This window comes from Pleurodeles waltl, chromosome 10, assembly GCF_031143425.1.
Source record: "Pleurodeles waltl isolate 20211129_DDA chromosome 10, aPleWal1.hap1.20221129, whole genome shotgun sequence".
In the NCBI taxonomy this organism is placed as follows: Eukaryota; Metazoa; Chordata; class Amphibia; order Caudata; family Salamandridae; genus Pleurodeles; species Pleurodeles waltl.
The window spans coordinates 252,848,293-252,873,200 of NC_090449.1; the positions used below are offsets into that span (position 1 = coordinate 252,848,293).

The 24,908-nt window shown below is 44.4% G+C and overlaps 1 protein-coding gene across 3 annotated transcripts in view; it reads left to right on the forward strand.

Moving 5' to 3' along the window:
- Window positions 1-24,908, forward strand: part of XPO6 (exportin 6) — a 621,317-nt gene that overhangs the window by 243,813 nt on the left and 352,596 nt on the right. For 2 of the 3 annotated variants that reach the window (XM_069210348.1, XM_069210346.1), the window contains one exon: window positions 13,994-14,086. In XM_069210348.1, coding sequence (XP_069066449.1) covers window positions 13,994-14,086 — 93 coding nt within the window. The remainder of the gene's footprint in view (window positions 1-13,993; window positions 14,087-24,908) is intronic. The other variant, XM_069210347.1, reaches the window with a different exon arrangement.

Genomic DNA, 24,908 nt, shown 5'->3' on the forward strand with positions numbered 1-24,908 from the left:
GTGTGGTTCATTGCTGGCATCAGCTACCAATTTCCAAAATTTCGTGGTGTCGTTTGTTTTAGCAGATTCCAGGAGGAGGACCCATCTTGATTCATCCCATTTCCTACGGGCTCTACCTTGTTCCTTTTTGTAGTCTTTTCTAGCTTCCCTTATATAATCCATCTGGCCACCTCTTAGGGCTCTCAGCAACTTATGCTGTGCTTCTCTGCATGCAGTGTTGAACCATCTTGCGTTAGAGTTCTGTTTAGGCTCTGTTGCCGACTCTTTAGTAAGTAGGGTTTTTAGAGAGTTAAAAAACAGTGTGTGGGCTGCTATAAGCCCACCACTATCTTTCGTGGGTTGAAGTATATATTCCATATGATCCGCCAGCTGCCTGTACACTTTTGCCAAAGTGGTTATGTCAGTGTTCAGAGATTTCCATCTAACATTTCGCCTGTTGTTGGTCAGTGCGAGCTGCTGTCCATAGGACTTGGGGCAGGAGGCTTCAAGTAGGGGTAGTAGGTTCCTGAGAGATAAAATCAATGGTTCATGGTCGCTTTCCTCATGTTCTGTGATGTTCATATCGACCATGTGGCCCCAAAGGCGGATGTCGAGCAAGATGTAATCAATCTGGCTCTTCTGCAACCCACGCCTAAATGTGGGGTGAAGGTTAAGATCCGAGCGGGAACGGCCATTGCAAGCCCGGAGGCCGTGTGCCAATGTAATGTCCATGAGCTGGTATGATAGTCTGTTGATTTTAGGTCTTTTGCTTGACACCAGCTGGGGGATGCCCCAGTGAGCATCTTCATCTTTATATAGTTCCTGGGCCAGCGAGTAGGGTTCAAAAGTGGTGTTAAAATCTCCGGCAATGAGAATAAAATGAGAGGGTGATTTATCGGTGAGAAAATTGTCTAAAATAGTCAGTGCGTTGGACTCATATTTATTGCCCAGGCTCCTATTATAGATGTTAATTATTAAAAGTGGTTTCTCTCTAAGGGATGGTATTGATAGACCCATTAGATCAGGGCAGCCCAAGTCAATTGGTTCAATTTGACATTTGAGAGAACAGCCGAGCCATATTAGCAGGCCACCTGAGGGTCTCCCTGAATTCGCCTTATTTGCTGGAACCCAGTAGCTTTTGTAACCGATTCTATATTTAGGCTCCAGCGCCCATGTTTCTTGGAAGAGACATATTTTATGTTTGTCTATAAATTTTCCCCATTCAGGGTTGTTCATTTTACTCTCCAACCCGGCAATGTTCCAACTGAGGATGGTATCTAAGCCATCTGGTTTGTTATGGGGAGCTTCAGCCACAGGATTCTCTCTTGGGGCTAGGGTACCGTGGGGAAGCATTGTGCCCTTCTCAGTCGTGTCTAGGGTGCTTCCAGCCCCATCTAGGTCGGGGGGTGGCCTAAGCCATTCAAATACCTGGAGTAGAGGTGGGTCTGCGGGTTTGCTGTGATCTAGTGGGTCTGTAGCTAAGTTAATCTCAATCGCCCTGCGCTCCTTATCTGTTCCCCCGATATGGATTTTAGAACATTTAAGATAGTCTGACTGGGCGAGAGCGGGAGTTAGAGTAGACTCACTAGTGTTGCTAATGGGAGTATATTCGGCCCCACAGTTGATTTGCCCTGTTTTATAAGTTTCATTTTTCCCAGCTATAGGATAGTTTTTGTTCCAGTTGCTTGAACCTCGGGAATTAGGAAAAGTCATGTGTAATAGTCAATCGTTTTCGGAGAGTGTGGGCGAGGCAGCATTGCAACTTGGCTGGAAATCAGTTGGCATCTGAGCCCTAGGAAAATCTCTGGATGTCATTGTCACCCCCTTGAAGCCTGGTGCAGCTTTATGGGGGTAAAAGGCCTGAAGCCTGCAAAGTGAAGTGGCCCCCCCTAGGGGGTTGGGATGACATGCATTTAGGGAAAGCTGTTCGACAAGGGAAGGCGCATTAAAGTTAATAACAATACAGTCCCCAGTACCAGGGTTTTTGAGTGGACCCACCCAACCCACCCTCCTCACCATTAATATTGAGGGTATCATATGGAATGCGAATCTAGCATGTTTATGCAACCAATGAATAACCTTATTTTTCAGTTCTGTGAATGATTCTGGGATGATGGACTTGAGCTTAGGGACATTCGTAATAACAAGCACGTAGGGGCAGGCTTCTGGTGGTAGATGTAAAGTTCCCATGTTAGTTCCTGGGTCCCTGCGCATCCGATCTACTGGGATATTTGGGTGGGTTCTATGGAGTTTGGCGCCCGTGTTTGTGGAAGGGGCAATTTCACCAGTCCGCCTTAGGTAAAAGGAATCGCTCTTTGGGTACCACATTTTAGGGAGATTAGCCAGACTAGGTGTAGAGAGCTTCGCTGGTTGATGTAGTGAGTCAGAGCAAGGTGGTTTTGGCTTGTGAACCATAGGTGGTGGGAGAAGGGGACTACTGGCATCATTGACAGGGGGGCCAAGGATAGGGTGTTGTCGCAAGCAGTGCAAACCCGATGGGGAAGGGGGGATTGGCTGGCTGGGTTTAATGAGGGCATCGAGTTTCTCCTCGATGGCTGATAGACGGATTGTTATAGGATGTAGTTGTTTTAGAAACTCATCTTTAATAAGGTCTGTGATAGAAGTAATATCCAGATTGCCATAGTTGGTAGTTTGGGCAGGTATATGATCCTTAGATCTGGTAGGCACGGCATGGAGAGAGGGGTCCAGGACACGGGCCCGTTTGTTCTTTAGATTCGTCTCCCCCCGTTTCCTTTTGCCCTTTGTGCCATGATTTGGGGAGGGTGTAGGCCTGTTTGGCATAGGCTGGGTAGATCCCGAAGAATGTATGGTTCTGTCCAAGGGCTCTGCGTTGAGTGTTTGAATTGTGAGGGTGGTTGGTGCTGGTGGTTCTGCAGAGGGGGACTGGGAAGCTGGTGAAAAGAAAGATGGGGGAGCAGTTAGACGGCGCTCGACCAGTTCAATTTCTTTTTCTAGTGCCCCTACCGCTTTTTGGAGGAAGCCGTCTAAGGTCTTGTTGTTGCCTGCTTCTTCCAAAGGTATCCCTCCCTTCCGTCTACCCATCTTGTTTTGGTAGGACACTCAGATCCTGTGCAAAAGTTTAACAATCTATTTCCTGTGAGCACTCTCCCTCTCTTTTCCTCACCCTGTTTAGCTCTGCTGAGGTTTATGTTAGGGAGTGCTGAGATGCCTAAGAGGCATGAAGAGGCATGAAGGGCTGTTCACCTATGTTTGAGAAGGTGTCCGGGTAGGTAGATAGTTGTCAGCCACTGCCCAAGTCCTGCATCTGTGGAACCTGTTTAGGGCGTTGGAGTTCCGAACTGTTGGAGATCTTTCTGGGTGCCTCACTCCACCCACAGCACCATATGGTGCTTCCTTCAGGCAGCCTTTACCTATTACAAAATGTCAGGGGGGTGGCCCTGCCCTGGCTCTTCCTGGCAATGACGGGCAAGGACGGGCCCGCCCTTGGCCCGCCCTTGGCCCGCCCTTGGCCCGGGCGCCGCCCGCGCGGCGGGAGCGCGAGGAAAATTTAAAGGGCTCCTGCCCTTCTAATTGGACACTGGGCTCCTGCCCCTCCGGTTGCTCTGACGATACGCGCTTCCCGCGACGGCGGGAGCGCAAGGAAAATTTAAAGGGCTCCTGCCCTTCTAATTGGACACTGGGCTCCTGCCCCTCCGTTGCTCTGACGATACGCGCTTCCCGTGACGGCGGGAGCGCGAGGAAAATTTAAAGGGCTCCTGCCCTTCTAATTGGACACTGGGCTCCTGCCCCTCCGGTTGCTCTGACGATACGCGCTTTCCCCATTAGCACAGTGTATAAAGAGGACTTTCTATTCAGCTGAAGGTATGATGGCAAGTGGCAGCTTCCAGTCCCACTAGGTTTATAGTAATATGATTTCTTCAGCGTGAATTTTTTCTGGATTCACATGCTGTGCATTATTCCGCCATCTAGTGGTTGGGTCGGGAATTTCTATTTTTTCACCTAACATTTTTGTCTGTCTTATTGTTCTACCTTTGTTGGTGGGCGTGGACAGACCCTCCATTTCATGTCTCCTTGTGACATCGTCGTACTTCCTCTGGATGTGCTCACTTATGTTGCCAGCTTCAGATTATTTTTTTTGCTGTTCGGTCTGGATGTTTTTGCAGAGATGTCAGGAGCTTGAAGAAAAAATAGAAGAATTGCTGCAAAACTTTATCAAAAACTCTATTAGCTTCAGAACATCATCGATTGGGAGCAGTCAACAGATTAAGAGCGAGCTCCAAATTTTACTAAACTTCTAAAGAAGGCCGAGAATGTCTGGACAGTGGGCTTCCCCGTGTGGCGTGATGGAGAAAACACCATTCCAATTCTGCAGGAATTGAAATCACGAATACGCTCACAAGGAGAAGCATCCAGTGTGTAATCGGTCTTCCACTCAACCACCAGAGTGAAGATTGTAATGCCTGCACTGTATTTGCACTGAAAAACACTGAGGGTGAGAGCGAAACAAAGAATGGCCCATCACTTAATGGAAGGCCAAAAAAGTACACCATCCCTTAAAAAACTGGGACTTTCCATTGACGATGAGGAAAATGTCAGAGGGAGCGGAAGGAGAAATCTCGGAGAGTGATCGGGAGATCATAGAAGTCAGGGAAGAACCATCGAAGAAGAGCAGAAAGGAGGTAAGAGTCCGAAGCCTCTGCTAAGGTATCGCAGTCAAAGAAATCTGAGTCGTAGGCACAAAAGGGTGCCTCAGTATCGAAATGCCCACCGTCTGCAGGCACGCTTCACGAAAAGAAGTCGCACGGATCCTAGACGGGGTCTCCGGTGGAGAAAAAACTGAAACACGTGTTGTCGAAAGGCTTTGAAACACAAAAGGTTCGCCAAAGCTCCTAGTTCAGACAGGCGGCGAAAGAGGTTTCCAAGTCAAAGAGGAAACACACGACAACCAGTCCAGAAGAGTGAGCCCTCAAAATCGAAAATAAAAGAAAGATGTTTGAGGCAAAAATGAAATAAAAGACAAAGGAGCTCCACGAAAGTCTAAAAGGGTTCAGAATTCCACAAAATACTTTGATTGATGACAAAGGTGATATTGGCGCAAAAGTTGCAGATTCACCTGAGGAGGAAGTAGAAACATATCTATCCAAACCTTCACCCCGATGATATTGTCATGTATAACATTGTCATTAAAAATGCACTAGACAAGTTTAATGTTGAACTAGAGGAGGATACACTCCAGTCATGTTTCCTTTTAGAGACACTACAGCCATGCAAGAAACCAGTATCTGCCCATGCTACCAAGTATTCTCGATCATGGAAGACTATAAAGAACCAGCCACCTGCAGAGCAGTCACACTGTGGGCAGAGCAAAAAAATATAAGTTTTCTTCTAAAGACACAGCATACATTAAAGGTACTGTTCCAGTTAATTCAGTTATAAAATCTACGGCAAGAAAGAGGGCGAACATTGCATGAACATTGGGCTGCCCCCTGATAAAGTAAGTAAGACGGTGTAACTCATGGGGTCGTAGGATGGAGCAGAGTGCGGCAAACCAATGACGCATTGCAAATTCCAGCACTTTGCTTAATACACACCCACATCAGCTTTGGGAGGAGATAGGAGACTTAATGAAAGATCTCCCAGAACAGTACAAAAAGAGGGCTGCATACCTGGTAGAAAGTGGCAAAAACATAGCAAACACTTGCTTGAAATCTGCAATAGATGCGGCGGACATCTCTAGTTGCCAAATGATGATGGGGGTTACTTTGAGGTGTAATTCGTGGCTGAGAATATCTGGTTTCAAGCCAGAAGTACAAGCAAACATAATAAATACCCCTTTTAATGGACAACAGCTTTTCGGGAATATGGTTGATGAAAGCCTCAACGAGCTAAAAAAAAGGATAATGAAAAAGCTAAGTCCATGGGTGCTTCGCAGTTTTGTGGAGGAATGCAAGGATGGTCTTTTGTGCCAATACCTGCTATATAGGCACATTCCAGTCTGGGAGTTCTCTTCAGGGTTTCCACAGTTGCACTCAGACCTCTGCATCAAAACAACGCTGGCAGTACCAACAGCATGTAAGACATTGCTTTTGAGGAAGAGCCAGTGGAAGAGGACAATCGGCTCAAGGAGATACAACTCCCACTAATAAATGACTGCATTGCATTGAGAACATCAGAAAAACCATCAGTAATAGGAAAGAGCAAAGATTCAGAATACCATCACAACACACCAGTAGGTGGAAGATCACAAAACCTTCTCCAGGAATGGAGAAAAATAACTTCAGACAAATGGATACTAAACACAATACTATACGGATATTGCTTAGAACAAGACAAATTCCTTTCAACAAGAGGTCCACAGAAAAAGATCCATCCAAAGCAGGAAACAAATCGACTTCTCAAGGAGGTCAAAGAATTGTTAAGCAAGAAATAGAAAAGGTCCCAAATCAAGAAATCAACAAAGGGGATTGCTCAAAATATTTCCTAATACCAAAGGTAGACAGGTCCCCTGCGTCCAATCCTAAACCTCTGGTTCATCAACAAGTTTATAAAAACACAAAAGTTCAAAATGACAACTTTGCTGGACGTTATTCCACATTTGCAAAAATAGGATTATATGGTAACAAAAGACTTAAAGGATGCTTATCTGCACATGCCAATGAATGCAAAGCACAAAAAGTACCTAAGGTTTGTGGTAAACAGAAAACATTATCAATTCAGAATACTAGCCTTCAAAATAAAGTCCGCACCAAGATTATTCACAAAATACCTAGCTGCGATGGCAGCACATTTCAGAAGAATGGGTATACATGTATATCCGTACCCGGAGGATTCTCATTAAACATAGAGGTCATCTCCAGAACAGGAGAAGATTTCCATGGGATCAAGATTAAATTTGATTCAGGGGAAATTGTTCTCCAGCGAGAAGAGGACTCTATCTCTACTAGACGAGATTCGCTGTTACCGGAAAGGGCAAACCCTGACTGTGAGGACTGTGGCTAAATTATTGGGAAAAGATTGCATCATTCATTCCCTTGATCCCATATGTGAGACTTCATATGAGACCAATCCAGGAGTGGCTCAAAATCAAAGGTTGCAAGCAAGGGAGGTGGGAAGATCTAGTGGTTGTCCTGCAAAAGATGCATTAGGAAATTGCGTGGTTGAACAGAGAAAACGTTACACGAGTGTTGGAAATGGCCCTTTTTGCAGAGTCATCCCCAGAGTTTTTGCCTCCTGCCTCCTATTTTTTCTGACCTGCTGCTGTAGGCTTTTGAACTCTGAGCACTTTACCAGTGCTAACCAGTGCTAAAGTGCATATGCTCCCTGTGTAAATTGTATGTAATTGGTTTATCCATGATTGGCATATTTGGTTTACTGGTGAGTCCCTAGTAAAGTGCACCAGAGGTGCCAGGGCCTGTAAATCAAATGCTACTAGTGGGCCTGCGTCACAGAAAAGAAAATGACAGGTAGGGACAAATTAAATCCTAAATTAAATAAACAGTCATTAATTCTGTTAATCCTAGATTTAATTTCTTTCTCAGATTTATTTCAAAAAATTAAATAGTAAAAAAGGAAGCTATGGTAGTGTAATCCAAAGTCTAATACACATAACATAAATTGCTGCACTATTATTTACAAAACTCATATATAAACCACAATGAGCCACACATTGCACAAAGTACAGTAACAAAACTAACAAAACATCATACCCTACACATTTAAACAGTGGTCACTATAACACAACTACCAAGGTGATCCACTTCTATTAACTCAGCCAGTGGGCTTTTAATGCACTTGACTATCACTCGCTTGTGTATTTCTTTCACACAAGCGTGTATTGGTGCATTTTGAAATATTTTTTACTATATAGGCCATTAATTCGGTAAGCCCAATGTACTTGTAAGGAGAAGTCAACGCGTTTCGGCCTGTAGATTAAGGCCTCATCAGGACTGGATAAGGGCACAAGTGATTTTTGTGGAGAACGACAACCGGTCAAGCCCTTTAGTCATCTCACATTTCGGGCCGGTTATTGAATATATCGAAGCCGTCAAGGCTCCAAACTCTCCGGCTACAGCGTTTACTAATCGCGTATCATTCTTCAACCACGTTGATTCAGGTCGCGTGTCTGCGTCAATCTGCGTTGACTTCTCCTTACAAGTACATTGGGCTTACCGAATTAATGGACTATATAGTAAAAAATATTTCAAAATGCACCAATACACGCTTGTGTGAAAGAAATACAAAAGCGAGTGATAGTCAAGTGCATTAAAAGCCCACTGGCTGAGTTAATAGAAGTGGATCACCTTGGTAGTTGTGTTATAGTGACCACTGTTTAAATGTGTAGGGTATGATGTTTTGTTAGTTTTGTTACTGTACTTTGTGCAATGTGTGGCTCATTGTGGTTTATATATGAGTTTTGTAAATAATAGTGCAGCAATTTATGTTATGTGTATTAGACTTTGGATTACACTACCATAGCTTCCTTTTTTACTATTTAATTTTTTGAAATAAATCTGAGAAAGAAATTAAATCTAGGATTAACAGAATTAATGACTGTTTATTTAATTTAGGATTTAATTTGTCCCTACCTGTCATTTTCTTTTTTGTGACGTTGTATTAACCCTAGATAGGGTAGGGTGATAGGGTTCCCCCTGTGGATTTGCAGACTAGTGGGCCTGCAGCACTGGTTGTGCCACCCACATAAGTAGCTCTGTAATCATGTCTCAGACCTGCCATTGCAGTGTTTGTGTGTGCAGTTTTAAATGTAAATTCGACTTGGCAAGTGTACCCACTTGCCAGGCCTAAACCTTCCCTTTTCTTACATGTAAGGCTCTCCTAAGGTAGGCCCTAGGTATCCCCAAGGGCAGGGTGCAGTGTATGGTTAAGGTAGGACATATAATAATGTGTTTTATATGTCCTGACAGTGAAATATTGCTAAATTCGTTTTTCACTGTTGCAAGGCCTATCCCTCTCATAGGTTAACATGGGGGCTACCTTTAAATCTGACTAAAGTGTAGATTCCCTTTGGGAGCGGATGGACATGTGGAGTTTGGGGTCTCTGAGCTCACAATTTAAAAATACATCTTTTAGTAAAGTTGATTTTAAAATTGTGTGTTTGAAAATGCCACATTTAGAAAGTGAGCATTTTATTGCTTATACCATTTCTTTGACTCTGCCTGTTTGTGGATTCCCTGTCTGGGTCAGTTTGACAGTTGTGCTGGTTGGTTGCACCTCACACTAGACAGTGACACAAAAGGAGCTGGGGTGTAGTCTGCATTTCCTGATGAGCCATCTGTGCTAGGAGGGAGGGGAGGCGTGGTCACTTACACCTGAAAGGGCTGTGCCTGTCCTCACACAATGCCGTCTCCAACCCCCTGGTGAGTGTCTGGTGCCTGGGCTGGGATGGGCAGGTTTTCACATTCAAAAGAGACTTTACTTTGAAGTAGGCCTACTTCAAAGGAGAAATTGGGTATAAGAAGGGCACCCAAAATCACAGACTTTAGATCACTTCTGGACATCAAGAGGAACCACTGCCTGGGGAAGAACTGAGGAGAAGTGCTGGCCTGCCTGTGACTGTGCTTTGTGGAGCTATCCTGCAGTTGCTGCTTCTGCCAGAGTAAGAGGGCAAAGACTGGACTTTGTGTGCCTTCCATCTTGTGAAGAAATCTCCAAGGGCTTGACTTAGAGCTTGCCTCCTGTTGTTTGAAGTCTCAGGGACAGCAAAGACTTCTCTCTGCCACCACCTGGAGTCTCTGGAGAGACTCCTGCTCTGACAAGTGGTGCCCTATCCAGTCCTTGGGCCCTTAAAAGGAAAGCTGGTGGAAATCCAAGGAAATCGACTTCGGACCGACGTCGCTACTGAATCCGGTGACGTCGCCTGCTCCCGACGCCGTGACCTTCGCTGGAATGCAACGATCTTCGCAGGCCACACGCCGCTGCAGCCCTGCTGAAGTCCGCGACTCTGTGGAAGTCGCCGCACCACATCGTTACCGACACCGCTCGAAGTGCGCGGATTCAACACTTCGCACCGACGCCGCGATCCCCGACTTCGTGCATCGACTTGTTTTCACTCTTCACCAAAGATACTGTACTTGGGTGTCTACGCGACTCCGTGTCCGGCGCCGCTGGTGTCTACTTGTTGGGAACCACTCCGTCACGACGCCGTGTTAACACCTCATCGAAGCATTTTGTGCTTCTAAGCGCTATTTTTGAGTTTAATCTTTAAAAATTCATAACTTGACTTGTGTAGGTCGGATTTTTGTTGTTTTGGTCTTGTTTTGTTTAGATAAATATGTCCAATGTTTCTAAACTGGTGTTGTCATTTTGTAGTGTTTTCATTAAGTTACTGTGTGTGTTGGTACAAATACTTTACACCTAGCACTCTGAAGTTAAGCCTACTGCTCTGCCAAGCTACCAAGGGGGTAAACAGGGGTTAGCTGAGGGTGATTCTCTTTTACCCTGACTAGAGTGAGGGTCCTTGCTTGAACAGGGGGTAACCTGACTGTCAACCAAAGACCCCATTTCTAACATTAACCAAATTCTTCAGTAACAATAACCACAGACACCTCACATATAGTATGGGGAGCTCATATGGGCTCTCTGAAGATATGAGCAATCTGGAGGGACCTAGATACTGTACAATACATAAACCTCCTGCAATTAAAGACTTTTTTTTCTAGCATTGAAAACTTTCCAGAAGCACCTTCAAGGAAAGACAATATTAATTCAAACAGATAATAAAACAACAGTGTTTTACGTCAACATACAAGGGGTGGACTCAATCTCCACCCCTACTGAGACTAGTTCAGCAACTCTGGAAATGGGCATTTTAACAGAACATGGAGATTCAGGCAATACATCTGCCAGGAAAATACAATTGTGAGGCAGACAAACTGAGCAGGCAGGCCTCATGCTCAAATGAATGGGAGCTCAATCAGAAAGAGGTGCAAAAGATTTTCGAAAAGTAGGGTACACTAACAATAGATCTGTTTGCAACACCTTGGAACGCAAAATGCCAAAATGTTGCCTCCAAGCAGCCACGCCCTCAGGGGAATGCCCTTTCGATAAACTGGTCATTTGAATATAATTTTCCCCCAATTCCACTGCTACACAGGGTCATTACCTAATGCAAAATTAGTCACATGACCTTCATTTTAATTGCTCTACAATGGGCAAGGCAAAGTTGGCACTCAGAAATAGTACAATTAGCTCAAGGAACTTTTCTAACACTACTAAAACAGGATCTGCTTTTGTGGTTGGACTCTTGCTCTAGGCAAGACTGCTGGGTTAAGGATGACAGTACTTATGTTTGTAGGTGACTAGGCCAATCCTACAAACAAGTCACAACTGTCAGCCCAACCCTCCCGGCTCACGAACAGTACCTCACCAAAACACCATTCAGTAAAAGGTGATTTGTGGCAGCCACTACGCATGGTCTCAAGAGTGCAACATCTCAGGGAGGTCGTGGTTAAACGGAGATTACCCTTTTCACACATGAGCAACATGTTTCAGCCAAACAGAGGCAATGAAAGAGATGCAGTAAAGTTTCAATAGGTTTAATTAACAAGACTGCAATCTATGATAAACTGCGTGGGATGCAATGATTAGTATAATAATGCAAAAAACAGAATGATAAATACAAAGACCCCCACCATCTTGCAATAACATGAGATGTAATATAGATATGAAATTAATCTCACTATCCTAGCATGATAAACCTAATCTCTAACCTAAAGAGAGCTAGGTGTGTTAAACCCAATCTGCCAGTACCATGTCCTTGAGAAGAGCCCCCCAACCCTTGTTACCTTGGAATGAGATCTCTAGATCAGACTGTGTGGGGACACGAAGGCTGGGTCTGCATCAAGACGACATGTAGTATAGATAGCGTCAATGGCATCTGGTAGGAATCCCTCTGATTATCCTGTCTGTGTGAGATGTATTTATACAGGTCTGGTAGGACCCCTTACGCAGGTATGTTCCCAAACAATAGATAAGAAGACATGTTTAAGGCGGCAATTATATAAACAATAAGCTGAAAAGGTACATTAGGTTTCTGTCACACGAATGTGTGACAGTACATGATGTGAATACCTACGTATTTCATTTATCTTTGACGCTGTTAGTGATGCCTTTTTCAGAGTGGCACTGATAACGTGAAACTAAAACATCTTCCGAACTATAAACTTGGCAGCCATCTTGAAAGAAATAATTAAATGTGCTTAAACAGAGCAAGCTAAGTAGGTTAAAAGTCACTAGGTGACTGGGGGAAAGGCTTGCAAGCTAAAGGCCAAGCTAAACTCCTGATTCCCATTAAAACTAAATAGGATCCACTCACTGCTATCAGTGGAAAACAGAAAGGTATTGCACCAAGAACAAGTATATTTCAAACTAACAGTGTGGCTGCTGAAGACTTGGAAGTCGGACACACAAAGTTTCATTAAAGTACAATGGCAGTATTAAAAGAAGCTAGAAAACAATAATGAGGAAATGTTATACGGCAAAATGGAAAAGATTCTCACTTTTTTGAGTAAAAAATAAATAAAAAGAAGTTTAACAAGAATATCACATGGGGAAAAGACTGTTAAAATATCTAACCTACCTTTTACAAGAGGGTCTAACATATACATCCTTAAAGTTCATATGGCTGCAATTGTATCCTATACAAGAGGTCAAATGGGAATGTGTTTTTTTCACAGCACCAGTGGTTAAAAGATTCTTAGAGGGTGTAAAAATAATAGCACCACCAAGAAAGGTCCCAGCCCACAAAGAACCTACATCTAGTTCTTACTCATCTCATGAAAGAACCCTGTGAGCCATTACACAAAGCTACTTTACAAATGCTAACTCTTAAAAAAAAATAAAAAAATAAAAGAAATAAAAAAAAACTTTTCTTAGTAGCTATTACTTCCCTATGCAGGGCTAGTGAGTTGGACAGAATTGTCATGAGAACAGATCCACAATTTGTATCCAAGATGGTTTCACATTAACCAACCTATTCCAGTTCCAAGTTTCTTTACAAATCCAAAGATGCATGCTGAAAGAACATTGCACACACTGGATGCAAGACCCTCCGTCAGGAAAACTCAGCAAATGTTTGTATCTTTCTCAAAGCGTTACTTGGGAAACCCATTTACAAAATTCACAATTTGAATACGGATTGCACAAATGATTCAGCTATTTCACACCTGTGTGGGTGAAGCATTAACAGTAGCATCTGGAGCTCACCCAGCACAGAAAAAGGGTGTAGCTATTGCTGTCAAATACTTATTACAAGAAATCTGCATGGAAGCAACTTGATCAGTGCACACGTTTACAAAACATTATTGCTTTGATATTCAGACGAACCAGGAAGCTCAAGTTGGACAAAAGGTGCTAAAGCGTTTATTTACAAGTCAGTGCCCATCTTAACCAAGCCACCATAGTAGTTAAAACCTCTTTAATATCAGTGCACAGCATGTGAATCCGGAAAAGATTCACGTTGCAAAATGTAAAGTTTCTTAACTGTAGGTGTACTGTAGTTTTGCACCTTGGAGAATTTTCTGAAGTTAAGAAGAAAGAAAAAAAAGAATCTGAAGATGGCGACATAGGATGAGAACATCCGGTGGAAGTATGACAACGTCAAAAAGAGACACCAAATGCCCACCAACAAACAAAGATAGAAAAAGAAGACCTACAAACTTTTAGTGTAATAGTAGAAATTCCGGACCCAACCACTTGATGGCGGAATAATGCACAGCCTGTGAATCCCAAAAAATTGTTCAAGGTGCAAAACTGCACCTACAGGTAAGAAACCTTACGTTCAGCTAGTACACTTTTCTTATTACACAAGATCATATGGACACAAGTGCAGATCTTACATAAACACCATAAACGCACAAGGTGAGAGGCAATGCCTTTGAGAGTTCAGGGTCTCAGCTTGTTAGACTACGTTTGTGTCACAAAAATGAAATGTTTATGCAGCACTTGAATGGATGTTTCTTGCAGCTGTTTGTCTCACAGAAACAGATTGTGCAGATCTAGCTTCTATTTTTCACAGCAGCAGACAGAGTGGCAGCGGTATCTACGCCAAAGTTTGGAAGTTGTGGCCAAAGTAATGGAGCTGTTGCCAACGCACACCTTCTCCACACTGGTAAGATACTTTTGCATCACAACTTACTAAGTCTGAATGATGTCATGACCATTAGCAAGCCATCCTGTGATGTTCAAAGCCATCTTGAAAATTTAGGGAGTGTTTTTGACCATTTGGTCTTTCATGTGTAATTGTCTGACTTGGCTGCACACAATTATTTGTTTTTGCTCTGTGCTTTACACTGTCTTTCCATCTTATTGAAAGTGTTTGTTAGTGGTTAATGCTGCCGAGTGTACACATGAGATTGGTGTTCATTGGCACTAAAGATGCCAGTTGAGACAACTAACTTGGATACAAATAGCATGCGTTGCGTTTGCCCCAACTACTACTTGAAGTGATAAGAGTAAACATTACTGATGTTGACTACTTTGCTACCACAGAGTTTACATACAGTCTTGTTACACATTTTGACACTATCAAATTGTGAATTGATAACAGGGAGGATACAAAAACCTACGCATGGTTCAATGGCTGAAGTGGCAATCAGAGGACCCTTTGAAGCCATATACCTCTATTTAAATCAAGAGTATCCAATTATATGGATTAATTCATTATAGGTTTCTTTGTAAGATATATATTGCTCCCGTTTAGTACTTCAGCTTTGGGGTTTTTCAACCTAAAGAAGGTTCTGAAACAAAGGCTGTTACTCACTAAAGGTGACTCAGAAGGATGTGCTGTAAAAAACTCCTCCCACAAATTACTCCCTCTCATAATGAGATGGCACATTTTAGAAAACCTGTGTATAAAAATTACTTGATATTTAAGAGCCTGAGTTGGATGTGTGGAAAGCCTCTGCTGTACAACAGACATAGCAAATTACAACAAATGCTTGTGAGCATTTTCATGTGTGACTAACCATTAACAGTGCTCCCTTAACCTTCAGTTGATAGGTCCAAGATTTTGTATTTATGCTTGTGCCGATAAATAAGACTATATTAACCCCTTCGCTGCCGGGCCTTTCCCCCTCCTGTGCCGCGCCTTTTTTTGGCTATTTGGGGCAGTTCGCGCTTAGGCCCTCATAACTTTTTGTTCACATAAGCTACCCACGCCAAATTTGCGTCCTTTTTTTCCAACATCCTAGGGATTCTAGAGGTACCCAGACTGTGGGTTCCCCAGAAGGAGGCCAAGAAATTAGCCAAAATACAGTGAACATTTCGTTTTTTTTCAAACAAATGGGAAAAAGGGGCTGCAGAAGAAGGCTTGTGTTTTTTCCCCTGAAAATGGCATCAACAAAGGGGTTGCGGTGCTAAAATCACCAGCTTCCCAGCTTTCAGGAACAGGCAGACTTGAATCAGAAAACCCAATTTTTCAACACAATTTTGGCATTTTACTGGGACATACCCCATTTTTACGATTTTTTTGTGCTTTCAGCGTCCTTCCAGTCAGTGACAGAAATGGGCGTGAAACCAATGCTGGATCCCAGAAACCGAAACCATTCTGAAAAGTAGACAAAATTCTGAATTCAGCAAGGGTAATTTGTGTAGATCCTACAAGGGTTTCCTTCAGAATATAACAACTGAAAAAAACAAATATTGAAATTTTTCTCTACGTTTTACTCTGTAACTTTTTCCTGCAATGTCAGATTTTTGAAAGCAATATACCGTTACGTCTGCTGGACTCTTCTGGTTGCGGGGATATATAGGACTTGTAGGTTCATCAAGAACTCTAGGTACCCAGAGCCAATAAATGAGCTGCACCCTGCTGTGGGTTTTCATTCTATACCGGGTATACAGCAATTCATTTGCTGAAATATAAAGAGTAAAAAATAGCTATCAAGAAATCCTTTGTATTTCCAAAATGGGCACAAGATAAGGTGTTGAGGAGCAGTGGTTATTTGCACATCTCTGAATTCCGGGGTGCCCATAATAGCATGTGAATTACAGGACATTTCTCAAATAGACGTCTTTTTTACACACACTCTTATATTTGGAAGGAAAAAATGTAGGGAAAGACAAGGGGCAATAACACTTGTTTTGCTATTCTATGTTCCCCCAAGTCTCCCGATAAAAATGGTACCTCACTTGTGTGGGTAGGCCTAGCACCCGCGACAGGATATGCCCCAAAACACAACGTGGACACATCAAATTTTTTGACAGAAAACAGAGGTGTTTTTTGCAAAGTGCCTACCTGTAGATTTTGGCCTCTAGCTCAGACGGCACCTAGGGAAACCTACCAAACCTGTGCATTTTTTAAAACTAGAGACCTAGGAGAATCCAAGATGGGGTGACTTGTGGGGCTCTGACCAGGTTCTGTTACCCAGAATCCTTTGCAAACCTCAAAATTTGGCTAACAAAACACATTTTCCTCACATTTCGGTGACAGAAAGTTCTGGAATCTGAGAGGAGCCACAAATTTCCTTCCACCCAGCGTTCCCCCAAGTCTCCCTGTAAAAATGATACCTCACTTATGTGGGTGGGCCAGGTGCCTGCAACAGAATAAGGCCAAAACCTTGAAGAGGGGATAGCACAGCGAGTTGATAAGGACATAGTCTTCTTTTACAGGGAGTGCAGAATTATTAGGCAAGTTGTATTTTTGAGGATTAATTTTATTATTGAACAACAACCATGTTCTCAATGAACCCAAAAAACTCATTAATATCAAAACTGAATATTTTTGGAAGTAGTTTTTAGTTGGTTTTTAGTTTTAGCTATGTTAGGGGGATATCTGTGTGTGCAGGTGACTATCACTGTGCATAATTATTAGGCAACTTTAACAAAAAAAATATATACCCATTTCAATTATTTATCATTACCAGTGAAACCAATATAACATCTCAACATTCACAAATATACATTTCTGACATTCAAAAACAAAACAAAAACAAATCAGTGACCAATATAGCCACCTTTCTTTGCAAGGACACTCAAAAGCCTGCCATCCATGGATTCTGTCAGTGTTTTGATCTGTTCACCATCAACATTGCGTGCAGCAGCAACCACAGCCTCCCAGACACTGTTCAGAGAGGTGTACTGTTTTCCCTCCTTGTAAATCTCACATTTGATGATGGACCACAGGTTCTCAATGGGGTTCAGATCAGGTGAACAAGGAGGCCATGTCATTAGATTTCCTTCTTTTATACCCTTTCTTGCCAGCCATGCTGTGGAGTACTTGGACGCGTGTGATGGAGCATTGTCCTGCATGAAAATCATGTTTTTCTTGAAGGATGCAGACTTCTTCCTGTACCACTGCTTGAAGAAGGTGTTTTCCAGGAACTGGCAGTAGGACTGGGAGTTGAGCTTGACTCCATCCTCAACCCGAAAAGGCCCCACAAGCTCATCTTTGATGATACCAGCCCAAACCAGTACTCCACCTCCACCTTGCTGGCGTCTGAGTCGGACTGGAGCTCTTTGCCCTTTACCAATCCAGCCACGGGCCCATCCATCTGGCCCATCAAGACTCACTCTCATTTCATCAGTCCATAAAACCTTAGAAAATCAGTCTTGAGATATTTCTTGGCCCAGTCTTGACGTTTCAGCTTGTGTGTCTTGTTCAGTGGTGGTCGTCTTTCAGCCTTTCTTACATTGGCCATGTCTCTGAGTATTGCACACCTTGTGCTTTTGGGCACTCCAGTGATGTTGCAGCTCTGAAATATGGCCAAACTGGTAACAAGTGGCATCGTGGCAGCTGCACGCTTGACTTTTCTCAGTTCATGGGCAGTTATTTTGCGCCTTGGTTTTTCCACACGCTTCTTGCGACCCTGTTGACTATTTTGAATGAAACGCTTGATTGTTCGATGATCACGCTTCAGAAGCTTTGCAATTTTAAGAGTGCTGCATCCCTCTGCAAGATATCTCACTATTTTTGACTTTTCTGAGCCTGTCAAGTCCTTCTTTTGACCCATTTTGCCAAAGGAAAGGAAGTTGCCTAATAATTATGCACACCTGATATAGGGTGTTGATGTCATTAGACCACACCCCTTCTCATTACAGAGATGCACATCACCTAATATGCTTAATTGGTAGTAGGCTTTCTAGCCTATACAGCTTGCAGTAAGACAACATGCATAAAGAGGATGATGTGGTCAAAATACTCATTTGCCTAATAATTCTGCACTCCCTGTATACATCTTTAGGCTGACTCTGCTTTGGGGTCCCACACAAGTGAGGTGTCATTTTACTTGGGAGACTGAGGGGAACGCTGGGGAGTAGGAATTGTGTGCTGGAGCGGTGATCGTACAAATGAAAGTCAGGAAAATATGCTTTTTTAAGCAAATTTTGAGGTTTGCAGAGGAGTCTGGGTAAGAAAATGTTGGGGGATCCACGCAAGCCACAGCTCCCTGGACTCCTTGGGGTGTCTAGTTTAAAAAAATGTCTGGGTTTGGTAGGTTTCGCTAGATGAAGGCCGCACCCAGGACAAAAAACATAGGTGCCCCCTCCCCCCCAAACACAGGTAGTTTTGTAATATATCATTTTGATGTGTCCACATAAGTCTGTGATGTGCCAAACACTAAAAGTGTGAAAAGAAACGCAATTAGGTTATGTGAAAAAGACCCCTCACCCACCAACCAAGTTGGTGGCATGCTTCATCATCGGGATCCCACCCGAGGCACCTAGCGTGTCACAGGTGTGCTGCGACACCTGATTACAGCGGAGCAGGTTTTGTCATTTTTACCACACATACTGGTTGGATGTGGCACAAGGGTGAGTGATGGTTCAGTGGATCAAATTTTATTAACAAGAGATTTCACAAAAATTAAATACACAGTTAATAATTGAAAGGCCAAAAAACGGAACCAATGAGTCACAGCTCGTGAGCTGTAAAGCCACTGCAAGGCACCAACCGCTTTACAGTCCATTCACACACCTTTCATACATGACAAGCACAAGACCATTCACACCGCCAGCCACGGGCCCAGCACATTACAACACTCACATCGACAGACAGCGCCACTCAAGGGCCCATCACTTACATACACCCACATGCCTGATACAACAATCACACCAGCCGATGGGAGTGTGTGGACTGGTTTTTGGCTGGCAGTGTGTTGCAGTAGCCAACAGCAAGTCAATATGTACACTATGTACACCCTCAGCCAAGCCCCACTCCACACACAGTGGCATCACTTTTTTTTTTTTAAACAAAGCAACCCCGAACTAATTAGAAATAATTACAAAACTACAAACACAAAAGCTCTAACTAAGTACATGACAGAAATGCTAACCATGAAACTGAACACATGAAAATACCAAACAGACATGAGTTTACACTCATGGTTGTACCCAGTAATTCTTCTGGGTGTGGTAATTCTTAAAACAACCACCCACACACAGCCCAGGCTTTAAAGGACAATCAGGGCAGTACATTCAAGTCTCCCTCCGGATACCTCTTCGAAAACATACTCTACATTTCTTAGCTGGAAAGTCTTTTTTTGGGTGTGGGAGGAATGTGCTCAGCAAAGTGGTGATCTTTCAATCTAGCCACATCCTCCACCACTGCTTCTCTAGGAACTCTGGCCTGTTCCACCACAATAAGGCTCTCTATCACTGACTCCTGAAATTTCACAAATGTCATCTTTGACTCTGGAGACCTATCCTTAAACACAATAAAAGCATTAAAAGTTGCTAAGTGGAAGAGGTGAATTGCTAACTTCTTATACCAAACGTAAGACTTATGAATAGCAGTATAAGGTTCCAAGCTTTGATCAACTCTATCTACACCTCCCATGTGCTTATTATAATCTAAAATGCACACAGGTTTGCGCACTTCAGCAATCTGGCTCGAAACAGTCACGGGGGAAGTACTCTCATCATTGATGGTACTTCGCATGTAGACATCCCTTCTGTCTGAAAACTTCAAAGCTAGCAGCTCATCATTCCGCAAGGCACTGCACTGTCCCCTCTGAAGCTTTTTACAGACAAGCTCCCTTGGATAGCCTTTCCGGTTACAACGAATTGTGCCACAAGCAACAGTGTCCACTCTAAACAATTCCTTGAACAACTGCACTCCAGTGTAAAAGTTATCCTCATACAAATGGTGACCTTTGTTGAACAGTCGTCTACCAAGTTCCCACACAATTTTCTCAGTAACTCCAAAAGTGGGAGGACAACCAGGGGGGTCAATACTGGAATCCCTACCAGTGTAGACACGGAAATTATGCACATATCCCGTACTACTTTCAGACAGCATATACAATTTAATTCCACATTGTGCCCTGTTGCTAGGAATGTACTGCCTAAAAAACAAACGACCCTTGAAGAGGACCAAAGACTCATCCACACCTATTTCTTTGCCTGGAACATAGACCTCTGAAAAACGATCTACAAAATGATCAAGGACAGGCCTAATCTTAAAAAGACGGTCAGAATCAGGGTGATCTTGTGGCAAGGCTAATGCATTGTCATTAAAATGCAGCATCCTAAGAAGAAGCAAATACCGATTACGACTCATTGTTGCAAGAAATATAGCTGTTGCCATCAAGGGACTAGTAGACCAATAAGAAGCCAGTGACGGCTTCCTTATCAACCCCATCAAAAGAGTCAACCCTAAAAACCTTTTCATCTCCTCCAAATTTGTGGGAATCCACTGGGCAGCTCTAGAGTGCGGCCTAAGTCTAGCAGCGTTGTCCCTCAAATACTGCTCCGCATACAAATTAGTCTGCTCAACAATCTCTTCCAAAAACACATCATCCACAAATAACTCAAAGAAATTGACAGGCAAAAAGTCCTCTGTATTGACTCTACACCCCGGGAGACCAGTAAAGGCAGGCAACTCTGGCTGCTCCATGTTTGGGGCAACCCAGAGTTCAGGTCTTCTAACGGGAAACCTTTCAGCCCCAGGTTGCTGCACTAATGGCACATCAGTGTCCTCCTCTGAAACAGGCCCTTCATCTGCACTGAGTGTGGCTTCCTCATCAGAAGATTCCTCTCAGACAGAAACTTCACTGCCAGAATCCCTCACTTCCTCCTCTGCCTCAGATGCAGAGTCCGTCTCATAATCATGATCAGACAATGACTCAAAAAGCATACCAACTACCTGCTGAGCGGTCATCCTGCAGCTAGCCATAATCTTTCCTACTAAAATTAACTGGACAAATGCACCACCAACAACCAGCACTGTGTAAGATAAGTAATAGTGTAGCTTTATTAGTAAGAGTTATAAACTCAAAAACTATACCGCTCACTTGCCTGAAAAAGCTTGAATCACCAGCAACTACTCTGCACAGACACAGCAATCACCAATGATATCCCACGAAAAAGAAAGAAAGAAAGAAAGAAAGAAAAGCAAATTAGAAATGAGACAACACAGATATCATTGTGCACAAACCTAAGGACAATTTCACACAAACCTGCATTTAGAACACCACCTACAAACATGTCATTCATGCATGGCAACAATACTCCTTTGGAATAAATTGTTTTTACTTACCTAAAACATGCAACTATGCAAACCGCAGGTCAACCACCGCCAAAACAGCAAGGAGCCACAGCAAAGAAAGCAAAAGCTTTGAACTAGAACAAAAAGGAGGAAAAATATTATCACAAATGCAAATACTTCATCAGTTGACAAACATCCCACCATCAAGCATTTAGAAATGGTACCTAAGTGGATTCTGCCATAGGGGCAGATGGGCCTACTAAAAAATAGGCCTATCTGCCCCAAGGAGGGCAGAAAATACCTTTAGTAGTGTGTCCCCAAGGGTCCACTCCCAAACAAAAAACAAACAACACACACACACACTATCCCTGGTGCCTACGTGGCTTCTGCCCCCCTTGGGAGCAGATGGGCCAAAAAAAAATAGGCCCACCTGCCCCCAAGGGTGGCAGAAATGGCCAACAGTTCAATGCCCCCCTTGGGGGGCTGCCCCTTGCCCAAGGGGACACCCCCACACAAATAAACATATTTTAAAAAATCCCTGGCGTTCTAGTGGTTTCCGCCCCCCTTGGGGGCAGATCAGCCTAAAAATAATAGGCTGATCTGCCCCAAGGGGGGCAGAAATGGCCTTGGTACAAGTGCCCCCAAAGGGGGGGGGGGGGGGGGGCAAGGGGCCGCCCCCCTCCACTAACAAACACACACACACTATCCCTGGTGTCTAAGTGGCTTCTGCCCCCCGTGGGGGCAGATGGGCCTAAAACAAAATAGGCCCATCTGCCCACAAGGGGGGCAGAAATGGCCAACAGTTCTATGCCACCCTTGGGGGGGGGTGCCCCTTGCCGAAGGGGACGCCCCCCACATAAATAAACATATATAAAAATAATCCTGGCGTTCTAGTGGTTTCTGCCCCCTTTGGGGGCAGATGAGCCTTAAAATAATAGGCCGATCTGTCCCCAAGGGGGGCAGAAATTGCCTTGGTACATGTGCCCCCAAAGGGGGGCGACCCTTGCCCAAGGGGTTGCCCCCCCCCTCCACTAACACACACACACACACACACACTATCCCTGGTGTCTAAGTGGCTTCTGCCCCCCTTGGGGGCAGATCAGCCTAAAAATAATAGGCCGATCTGCCCCTAAGGGGGGCAGAAACGGCCACAAGAAACATGCCCCCAAATGGGAGCGACCCTTGCCCAAGGGGCCGCTCCCCAATGCAAAACATTTCAAATTAAATAAATAAAAAAATCCTTGGCGTCTAATGGATTCTGCCCCCCTTGGGGGCAGAAATGGCCACAATAAACATGCCCCCAAAAGGGAGCGACCCTTGCCCAAGGTGCCGCTCCCAAACATGTAAACATTTTCTAGAACAAAAAAAATAAAATCCCTGGTGTCTTGTGGATTCTGCCCCCCTTGGGGGCAGATCGACCTAAAAATAATAGGCCGATTTGCCCCTAAGGGAGGCAGAAATGGCCACAATAAACATGCCCCCAAAAGGGAGCAACCCTTGCCCAAGGGGCCGCTCCCAAATACAAACATTTTAAAAATATTTTTTTAAAAATTAAAATCCCTGGCGTCTAGTGGATTCTGCCTCCCTTGGGGGCAGATCGGCCTAAAAATAATAGGCCGATCTGCAAATGTCCAACATAAACATGCCCCCAAAAGTGAGCGACCCTTGCCCAAGGGGCCGCTCCCACACACAAACATTTCAATCAAAATAAAAAATTAAAAAATCCCTGGCGTCTAGTGGGCATTCCTGCTCAGAGACACCGGGGGAAAGGAAAAGCCTTTCCTTTCCCCCGGTGCCTCTTTGGCCCAAACCCCCCACCCGCCGGAGGAGAAACATACCTGTTTCTCCTGTGATCGCACTGGAAGCAAATGGCTTCCAGTGCGACCGGCAGTGGGTAATGAGGTCATTACGGGGGTGGGGGTGGAAGGGGAAGGTCTTCGTCTTCCATACCTACCTTGGGGGGGAACCCCATGGAGGGAGCGCTAGCGCTCTCTCCGGACTCCGTGCCGAGGACGTAATGGTTACATCCTTGGCACAGGAGCACTGTGCCGCAGGACGTAACCATTACGTCCGCGGCACAGAAGGGGTTAACATTTAATTTCTCAGTTAATGTCTTGGAAACATTTTGCCAAAAAAGGATTTGGTCACTGTTCCTGCCATCTAGTGTTGGGCTCGGAGTGTTACAAGTTGTTTTTCTTCGAAGAAGTCTTTTCGAGTCACAGGACCGAGTGACTCCTCCCTTTCGGCTCCATTTCGCATGGGCGTTGACTCCATCTTAGATTGTTTTCTTTCCGCCATCGGGTTCGGACGTGTTCCTCTTCGCTCCGTAATTCGAATCGGGAAACTTAGAAAATCATCGAAAAACCGTCAGTATTGTTGTGTTCGGGAAAGATCTTCTATCGATACATCGACACCGACGAGACAAGCGCTTCAGTGGCCCTTCGGGACTTCCGCGCCCAGCCGAGGCCTGGTCAGCCCGACCACACCCGTTGTCGAATCCTCATGGACCGGACCCCCTTACGTTTCTGTCCGACGTGCCACGCTAAGTATCCATACAAAGACCAGCATCGGGTCTGTAATCTGTGTCTGTCACCGGAGAACTGAGAGGATACTTGCGAGGCCTGCAAGGCCTTTGGGTCGAAAAAGACCTTAAGAGATCAGAGGGCGAGACGCATGCAGATGGTGTCGAAATCGTCGCAACACCTCGACGTCGAAGAGGAGGAGATGGCTATTATCCATCCAGGGATCGGAATTGGACAACTCCGACGGAGACCGACTGCCGAAAGCGGGCCAAAAAGTGAGTAGGCCTGCCCCGACCCAACCCCAAAGTCAGCCGAAAAAACAAAAGGCCTCGGGATGCCACTGCCTGAAGGCCATGGCTCGACTCATTAAAAAAAAAGCGGTGACCAAGCAACACCTTCGGCACCGAAGAAGGCCAAAATCGTGCCGAAGTCTTCCGACTCGAGCTGAGAAACAGCGTGTCGAAAAAAGCCACTAAGCCTCGAAAGAGCCTTTCGGAGCCGAGGCCAACCATCACCATGGGCATTTCGGTGACGAGAAAACCGGCTTCGGAGACGAAAAAGACCTCTTATACAGAGGAACATGGGCTCTCCAAACAACTGAAGGAGAGGCACAGGTTTGAAGAGGAGCTGGAAGAGTTTGGTCAAACTCAAGCAAGAATACAGATCCATAAGGATAATGGAAAGATTCAAACTGCCCTCCTCTCAAATTTAAGAGAAAGTTGGCTTTTCAACCACAAACAGAGACTGATCAGCCAAGAGCTAAAGTGGCTAGAGAGAAATCACCAACTCGCCATTTTTCTCCAGAAATATCACCACCACATTCGCCACAAAGGACAGGGTCACCAATTGGCACGCCCACTGCACAGTCACCCACACATACTGTGCAAACACAGGATGATGTAGATCCATGGGACCTCTACGATCCCCCTGTCTCGGACAATAGCCCTGAGTGTTACCCATCAAAACCATCTCCACCAGAGGATAGC